We start from the raw sequence: 9,352 nt of genomic DNA, 5'->3' as shown, positions 1-9,352 counted from the left end.
AATTTTTTTCTTTTTTTTTTTTTTTTTTTTTTATTAAGTTTCTAAAAAATCATTTTACGACAATACACAGAACAAACTATAACGAAGTCAATGTTTCGATTATCTTTCGAGACACATGATGTATCGGCTTAATGTATCATCGAACACATTGCCTACCTTACATATGAAAAATACATCATTGTTTAAGAACACACACAAATCTATCTGTAATCCCAACTTTTCCTTAGTATTTATCAACACGTTCAGCACACAATATACAAGTAACATACACTTTGTTTGCATGTAATCACCAAACTCCTCCGACACGTGTAGGATACACGTAGATTATACATTAGAATCGGATGGATCTTCGATATCGAACAGAAATCTTTTCTCGCTGCAATAGCGATCAAGTACCTCCTCCTTCTTAACAGACATTCAATCACGAAATACTTTTTAAAAGAAGCAAGATCAAATAAACACCACAAATTAAAGAACACACAGTTACAGAGAAATATATAATTTTCGAGGGGATAGAAAGGGGGAGAGAAAAAAAAATATATAAAAGATAAAAAAATCCTCAGAAAATCGGAGAATGAGAGAGAAATCTATGAGGAAATGAAAGAATGGCAGAGACATAAAGGTATCCAGTGGTCGTCGAATCCTGCGGCTGTCATCGGTACGTGACCACAAGCGCACGTCCATAGTTCCTCAGCATCGAAAATTTTTAACATTTGTATCTACATCCCTGCTGAAGATTACACCTTTACGCTGAACTTCAGATGTCGTGCACTGTGTTTATATATTTTTTATGATCGTGGCAATGATGGCATAGATCTCGACCATCGTTTCCAGCGATTCGTTTTATCGGTAGTGTAATTATAATATCATGAATTAATGAAATAAGTATATAAAAAGAATAATAGAATGATTGAAGCGATTCGGCTCTGCACGAGTCACGAAGGCTATTTATTCCACGCGACACCTGCTCGTTCTCAGCCGAATGCAAATTTCACTTTTTTTTTTTTTTTTTTTCATCTTCCAGCTCGAACGATGCTAACCAAAATAACCGCTTTTTTTTACGCCTAAATCCACTGTTCTTCGAAGTCTATGGAATACCAAAATCTATGGTAGTGCAGAGAAATTTGCTGAGCTCAATGCATGGCTTGATTTTTTTTTTTTTTTTTTTTTTTCTCCTTGAAATTAACGAGATTTAAGCATTGAAGCTGAATTTACAATCTGTCTCTCAGGAACAAAACGAATCCATCGGATATGGTCCATCAGGTAATATACAAATCTCATTGGCGAATGGCAACATTATGAAAATTCCAATGGCGAGCATCAATATCAGCGAAGAAGTGAATAAGACAGGGATTTGGCAACAAGTAAATGAAGGCAACGAGAAAATGAAACAAGTCAAATTGATCAAGTACGTTTACCTGATTTAGCTGAAGTAATCCATTACCATTCAGTGGTTTAATGTGACATTGATAAATTGATTCGAATCTAGCGCGGGAAAGCAAAAAAAGCACTCGAAGAAAGATAACTTGTTGATGGCCGACGAGACTACGAGGCTGACTACGATGACCGAAGAGGATGAAGATGACAGTGGGATCTCTATCAAGGTGACAAACGTAAATGACTCTAAATTCTAGCCACCACCACCATCACCAAACCGATAAATCACATGGCAAGTCACACAGCAAGAGCACCAATACACCGGCATGCAACATACCCCCATGTACGCTACTGTGTGAGTAAGAGTATAAAAGGGGGCTGCACGGAACCCTCGAACGGAGTCGTCTTTTAGATATAGATTTTTTCTTAGGAGCCATGACGATTCCGATAGAAAAGAAGATCTATTTTCGGATCCACTTTCGATTGTATTATGCGTTGCATAATTAAGTTGCAGCATGCAATATTCGTCAATAAGTATCAAAATAAGAAGCAGCAGAAAAGATTTCGATGAATCTGTGATCTCGGTTCTCTACATATATTAATATTACAATATTTTAATTTTAACTTTCACTTTGCACTTTGCGATCTTTATCGTTGCATCGTAGATTAATTCTATTATTTGCATGAAAAAACTTTTGTACGAAAAAACGATATTATTTGTTGCGATAATGTAATCTGCGTGTAACATAGTTTTGATATAATAACATATGCTTAAATTCAATTTTTAAACGAATATTTGCCATCACGGTTCATTCGATGCTCCGCTAAATTTCAAAAAATTTTTAATGATTTTCATGTACGTTAAATGCTTGTTTAAAACGATTGGCTTGTCTTTGATGCGTTTCGGCAAATTATGCGAAATATTTGGTTTGATCGTTTCAGGTAGACTTGATACGATCGAAGGAAAGCATCAGCCCGTTAACGATTAACGGCACTACTTCGGCCGAGACTTCTGTTTAACGAAAACAACGCTACACTGGGAACGATTCGCGAGATCGTTTTTAATCGTTAAAATATCCCGAAGATTCCATTACGAATTAATAGATACAATATGTTTTAATTTTTATCGTACGCGTTATTGCCAGCCAAGATACAAACACAATTATGGTGAATCGTTGAAAGAAAATTATTACGAGAACAATAACCAAGTTGAAGCATATGGAACACTTTGATACTATATGAAAGTTTAAACAGCGATAAAAATAAGTGAAAAATAATTTTTTTTTTGTTTTTACAGAGAATAAAATCGCATGCGAGACTATCTTATCTCATTGCATTTGTAATTTGATCGAGTGCAATTAATGAGTGCCACTGACATATATCTAGATTGTAACTAACATGAACGTATTTTATTCATATAAAAAAAAGAAAAAAGAAAAAAAAAAGAAGAAAATGAAGAAACGCACATGATTAAAATTTAAAATAAAATGTTTTAGCTTTAAGATTCGATTCACTGATAATTTGATGCGTGAATTGTCATTTATTGAATCATGAATTTATTGGTGAAAATATTCTTGTCAGTGTGCAATAACGTGTAATTTGTAATTTAACGATTATATGAATTAAAGATAGTTCGTGCCCATGATAACTATGCCAAGAAAACCCCTTTGATATATCGACGTTTCCTTCGAGGGATGTCTCGTAGAGAAGCTTGGCCGAAATGCAATATGTCCTCGATCATAAAAAAAAAAGTCGAAAGATAGATAAAATTCATCCTCGACGAATAAATTATGCAATATTAATAACTTTTTTTTAACTCGATTGGTTTTTATGCAAATTCTTAAAGAGTATTTTTTGAAAATTTTCGATATACGTATAATACCGGCCAATAGCGACAATATCAATATTATTTAATAGAATAAATGTACATCTTTTTTACTAATGAAAATTCGGGAAGAATTAATAGAGAGAACCATTTTTCATATTTTTTATCAAAATTTTAGCACGACTGAATTTTTCCATGTCCATAACGCCGTCCCTTGAAGGATGTCCTTTTTTTCAAGAAAGGGAAACGAACAATGAGATTTTTATCATACTGCAGTCTTTCACATAGTAAGTGTAACGATCTTGATTTTTAAAAATTTAAATAAAAATTTATGCGGATCGTTGCACGAATAAGTTGTCATTTTTCTTCTTCGATTTTCGACCCGATCGATGGAAGCGAGACGATTAGTGTGAGAAGATTAAAAGAGAATATTTAATACGATATTTTTCAAATGACACGTTATCAAATTATTATACACGTTAAATTTCCAAGGCTTTACAAATATAGTCGAAAATTGCGTGATAAATCGATAAATGAAGAACGATTGAATTCTTTGTATTTCGTGAAAAAAACGTTGTAAATTAAATGACATAAGAATGATAAGGGGCATTAATAAGCCTCATCCTCATACAACATATATTGGAACATTTCCATTGATATAATTACAACAAAGTACGAAACAAGGCAATCGTTCGTGTTGATGTTACGTGTGTTTGTATATATTTAAGAAAAAAAATCATCTGCAGTTCTGTATACGCTCGCAATGGGAAAGAAGTCATTAATTGGAGCTATACGCGAACTTTTCTGATGATGATTTAAGAAATATGTTCGTTAAATCGCTGCTTAAGTATTAACTGGTTGTGATTAGATTTTCCACTGAGAAAGACCGTTATTTACGCCTTTTGTTTTAAAGATACACCAAAAAAAACACCATTTTGTATATCATGTGCGAGATAAATGAAATGTATCTTCTTTAAAAGATACATGTAAAAAATTAATAAAATGATGAAGAGATGTGAAACGATATTCTGCTAGATAATATATTAATTGCATATAGTAACGTTTAATTTGCATATTTTATAAAAATCGCAAACATGTTTACTGCGTCTTTTTTATAAAAATATCGTAAGTGTATATTGTGCATTATTTAGAAGATCTAGTCCAGCATAATCACAATGGAATACCAAAGATTTTTCAAAAATAATGATGATCGATCGAAGTTGAAAGCATAGAAATATAAATTTAAGCATAGTAATCATATAGCATCAAATATATAGGTTTTATTACCAATTTGTTTTGTATATATATATATATATATATATATATATATTAAAGTTCATCATTCTCGATATCATTTTATCATGAATAGAAAAGTATGTAATGAATAATTTTGTTAATAATTAAGCAGTATGTACTTGGATATATAAAGGATAAACAAATTGCACACAATTGTGATTGATTATTGGTGTGCAAACACATACAAGCGAGAAGACTCATTGCGAGCAACAATGTATATAATCAGCTGCAATCATATAATTCGCTGCCATGCATGCAATCGATGTATTAGTCCTCTTTAACGGAATTGCTGATAAATTCTGATTAAAAAAAAAAAAAAAAAAAAAAAAAAAAAAAAAAGAAAAGAAAAAAAAAGAAGTACAGTATTGATTATCAATAAAATTCATTTCTCTCAATTTATCTTTATTTTACATATTTAATGTTTTTATATTTATCTATAAACGTTTTTGGATAAAACGGAGAAATGAATTCTTATACATGTCCCTATAAATTTCCTATGTATCCTCTCTTCTCATCTTATTTCTAAGTATCAAAAATCGAAACAGTATTCAATTTGTAACATAACTGTGTTTTATAATGTGCGTTGCGTGCAATTACAGAATTTAGCATTTTCACTCGAAGTTTCCATTTGAAATTGAACCAAAATCACCATATACGTGGTTACTGTATTAATCATCTAACAATAAAAAATATCAAATGATGTATATTCGCCGCATTCAAACAAAATTTATAATAATTGGCCAGTTTTTGCTCACCGAATGAAAAAGAGTATTATCTAATGTGAAGTATCCATTCGCTGTAAACTTCACTTTTTGATGTAACAATTGAAGTGAAAATTGTTCGAGCTAGAAGATGTACATAATATTAAACAACGAAATCGTTAAGACGATCGAATTTGTAAATATCATTTTACCTCTATTTTTGTTTCTCGATCGATCGTATAATTTAACAATACATGTATAATATATCCAGTTTTTTCGATCTGCAAAAAAATGCAATTAAATTTTCAGAATAATTATTTTCAAAAAAAAAAAAAAAAAAAAAAAAAATTTAAATCTCCCTACCTCATTTATTACTTTGGTTACTTTCGAAGTTAGCAAAGCAAGAAGAGACAATGGCAATATTATCCAAATTATGGAATTTGTAATAAGTAAAAAATTGAACCCACCGTTAAAAAGTAAAAAAAGATAATAAGAGTTGAATAATATTAACAAAAAAATAAAAAAGAGTGCTATGAGAATAGAAAAAGAATAAAAGTCTGAAACTTCTCTGGAAATATCGCAAAGATGATCGTAAATGTCTCGAATTTGAATAAAAAGATGAATTCTTGAATAACTCATGAACACACATCGAGTCTGATTCAAAATTTTTAAATTTATATCATCGTATTTACTTCGACAAAAGCTTTGTATAATGCAATTTAATTTTACAAAAATTGCATATATTAAATTAAGCACAAAAAAATATTGAATGAAAAGCAAAGCTACAAAGATCAAAGGTATAATATTTCCAATTAGTTCTATTGGTTCAGGATTGAAACTTTTGATTTCAGTAATCAAGAGAATGATAAATAAGATTAACATAAATAAACAGATGAGAAATAAAACATTAAAAATGTTTTTTCGATTTAATGGTTGTTGCAAGTGACGCAACACATTCTCAATATTAATTAAATAATTTCCAATTTTTACGATAACTGATTGAAATATACAATAAAATAATAAAGTTGAAATCATAACAAAAGAGCCTAATATTATTATGAAAATTTCTATGATATTTGTAACAATTGTTTTGTGAATATAATTTGAACGGAGTATAAGTGGTATCGAGTAGAAACACAATACGATTATTAGACAGCTGCCAAACAAGTTGTAAAGTATTCCCAGTTTAGAACTGATAAAAAACATGGTATTTTTTGAGTTCTTCTTGTTTAAATTTTTCTGATTATTTAAAGAAAATGTGGCAAGACCGACAAATTTGAAGAAAAAAAAGAATAGCAAAGTCAACCGATGCATATTTCGAGACCAATATGATTTATCTACCATTTTTTATGTTCGAAAAAAATGATGTATGTACTATTAAAAATATATATTCTCACTTATATTTAAATATAGAAGAAAATTTATAGACAATACACTTTTTCTTCTTCTCATTCGTATGTAACTATCAAATATCACTTTTTTTTAATTTCGTTATTTTTATTTTTTGATATTTTCATTTTTTTAAAAAACGGTTGTTGCATTTCTAATAACGTAACGCACAAATGCAACAATTTTATGATTTACGGTTTATTTTATAGTAGCGTATTTGAAAAACAACATTAAATATTAAATTATATTAAAAGTACATGCAATTACTTTGCATGCAACAAAATTTATATGATATTTATTACTAATATCACAAGCGATCGATGCTAATAAAATCAGAGATAAGAAAAAAATTATAATAGATATAAAATACAAAGAAACTTGTAAAACTTTAAAAGAGTCATCAAAATCTACAGAAAGTTTTTTATTCAAAATATTTGTTTTTTTAACATTTTAAAAGAAACATTTATCTTTTCAGCAATCATAATATTTATGTAATATATAACATATCAGTTATTATCAGTTTATTTTCTAAAGGATACGCAATAAATTTTAACATAATTATTAAAAAAATAATTAATCAACTAAAAATAGCATAAAACTCTAAACAGAAAATATTTATTTACCTTTTTTGTTTTCAATGCACTTCAAAGGCATTTCTTCGAATTAACTTAAAAAAATGTAAAAAAAACTTAAATGTAAATAATGTAATAAGTAAATAAGTGTAACAATGGTTTTTCTGATTATTCGACGAAAAAAATACATTAATTTGTTTTTATTAACAATATTACTTTTACAGCATCTTTTTTTCGACAAACGTTTACAAAAGTACATTTATATTAAGATACTGATAAATACTGTACTTAATTTAAATAAAACGAACCGATAAATGTGTGCGAGGTTAAACAATTATTGTGCTATTACGAAAAGTACTGGATGCAAATAAATATGTTTATTTATAATTTTTTGACCGTATAAAAGAGATAATATAATTTACATTACATTGTAATTTTATAACAATAAGCTATACGAGTTCAAAAATTTCTGTCCTAAAAAATTTTATTTAGGACAAATATTTATTCGCTTCAAATTACATATAAGTTATTATAAAAGTCTTTTATGTGTTTTTTTTTTTTAAGTGTTTAGAAATTATCATTTTTCTAATTTGTACAATCCAGTAACAGTAGCAGCTTTATGAACACGTTTGAATTTTAAAAAAAAATCCTTATCTGAGATTCAAAAATATTTTATACAAATAATAAACGATATATTTTTATTTTTATTTTTATTTGAATGATATTCAATTATGCCTTTAAAGTGCTATGAAAACACTTGATTGAAAATGCAAAACGTTAATTTCAATAACTTATTGAAAATTTGCATTGAAATCAACCAATTATATGATTATTATTGACCTCTACAGTATGTCACGTTTCTAACTTTTACATATAGAGGAGTATTGCAATTTTTCTTTTTTATATGTACATTGGTATTTGATGTTACTTAAGTAGATAAATTTAGTATGGTGTTAAACAACAAAGACATCTATATATTTTTCAGAAATATTTTTTTCTTTTTTGGTATTGCCTTAATGACGCAAAAAAAATTGTAATTATTAAAGAAACATGTTATTGAATAGAGTAAATAATTAATGACATCTACTCTAAATCTTAGGTACTATATAATTAAACAATCTTCTTAACATTTTTAACAGAGTACAGAGTACAGACTGTTCATTCATATAATAATGGGTTTCCTAGTTACAGATATTACAAGAAAGATGAGTTATGATAATGAGAAAATTTACTAGAGAACCCATAAAATAAAATGTAGTGTCAAAATTGATCCAAAAGTGATATTCAAGTGCAAAAAAAGTGAATTCTTTTTCGACTTTAAGACACTCATGTAATGTACTATATTAGTACAAAAAAAAGTAAGTATGATTTTCACATTATCAGATACAAAAAGTCACTATGTTACTTGGCCTCTGACTCTTTTGGAGTCTCGCTCCTTGTAGGCACTTCCAATTTAACTACCGTAGGTGCATCTGTATTTAGTCGACTACCGCTTTCATCTGCAGGCAAATCTTCTGATATGGTTGCATCTATAAGTATTATTTATTATATTTTGCATGAAAAAAAAAAAATATATATATATATAATACATAGTTATATATATATTTAGTATACTTTACTTAACATATTGTTTATAATATGTTATAAAATAATATATAATATAAAATAATATATAATATAAAATAATACTTTTGTATATTTATTTATGTTAATAAGATATATATATTTTTTACAAATTACATATAGGTAAAATTTTTAATTCATTTATAATAAACTAAATTAATAATCAATGTGTTATAAATTTTTACCTGGACAAGCAGGATCAGACATTAAAGAGAATACTTTTTCTTCAGGCATATCCTTCGTCAATTCTTTGAAATGAACCACCTGATCCGAAAATGATTGCCAAAATGACTGCCCTTCAGGTATAGTAAACATAGCCTAAAAGAAAATGATAATATATTTATTTATTTTAGCTTGCAATTATATAAAAATAAATTTTATTAGAAAATCTTATATCAAATATATTAGGCATGTATATGTATAAATCATATATATATAAATTTAATATATATAAATTAACATAAAGATTAAATTAATTTAATCTTACTTTAAACTTGTTGTATATATGCTCAGACTTTTGTCTAATTTGTTCCGCTTTTTGTTTGAAAATTGCCTATAAATAAAATTTA

At 27.9% G+C, this 9,352-nt stretch overlaps 3 protein-coding genes across 27 annotated transcripts in view; 1 reads left to right on the top strand and 2 right to left on the bottom strand.

Annotated features, from left to right (window-relative positions):
- Positions 1-2,825, top strand: part of LOC102677270 (electroneutral sodium bicarbonate exchanger 1) — a 22,496-nt gene extending 19,671 nt beyond the window's left edge. For 17 of the 25 annotated variants that reach the window (XM_006622633.2, XM_006622631.2, XM_006622635.2 and 14 more), the window contains 3 exons: positions 1,230-1,408; positions 1,490-1,613; positions 2,320-2,825. In XM_006622633.2, coding sequence (XP_006622696.1) covers positions 1,230-1,408; positions 1,490-1,613; positions 2,320-2,397 — 381 coding nt within the window. In that variant the 3' untranslated portion in view covers positions 2,398-2,825. The other 8 variants (XR_004151468.1, XR_004151471.1, XR_004151472.1 and 5 more) reach the window with 5 other exon arrangements.
- Positions 2,826-3,429: 604 nt separating this feature from the next.
- LOC102679267 (putative gustatory receptor 28a) lies at positions 3,430-7,387 on the bottom strand. The gene is given in 6 exon segments (XM_031513751.1): positions 3,430-5,174; positions 5,254-5,343; positions 5,412-5,480; positions 5,563-6,548; positions 6,551-6,591; positions 7,383-7,387. Coding segments are annotated over 6 exon segments (1,296 nt in total). The 3' UTR covers positions 3,430-5,069.
- A 131-nt stretch (positions 7,388-7,518) lies between these two features.
- LOC102677130 (PC4 and SFRS1-interacting protein) overlaps positions 7,519-9,352 on the bottom strand; it is a 5,274-nt gene continuing 3,440 nt past the window's right edge. Inside the window, exons 10-12 of the mRNA XM_006622630.2 lie at positions 9,271-9,336; positions 8,969-9,101; positions 7,519-8,689 (exon numbers count right to left, since the gene is read on the bottom strand). Coding sequence (XP_006622693.1) covers positions 8,562-8,689; positions 8,969-9,101; positions 9,271-9,336 — 327 coding nt within the window. The 3' untranslated portion in view covers positions 7,519-8,561. The remainder of the gene's footprint in view (positions 8,690-8,968; positions 9,102-9,270; positions 9,337-9,352) is intronic.

The sequence above is a fragment of the Apis dorsata genome, unplaced genomic scaffold, assembly GCF_000469605.1.
Source record: "Apis dorsata unplaced genomic scaffold, Apis dorsata 1.3 scaffold_734, whole genome shotgun sequence".
Classification (NCBI taxonomy): domain Eukaryota; kingdom Metazoa; phylum Arthropoda; class Insecta; order Hymenoptera; family Apidae; genus Apis; species Apis dorsata.
This window is presented reverse-complemented; position numbering and strand designations above follow the sequence as displayed.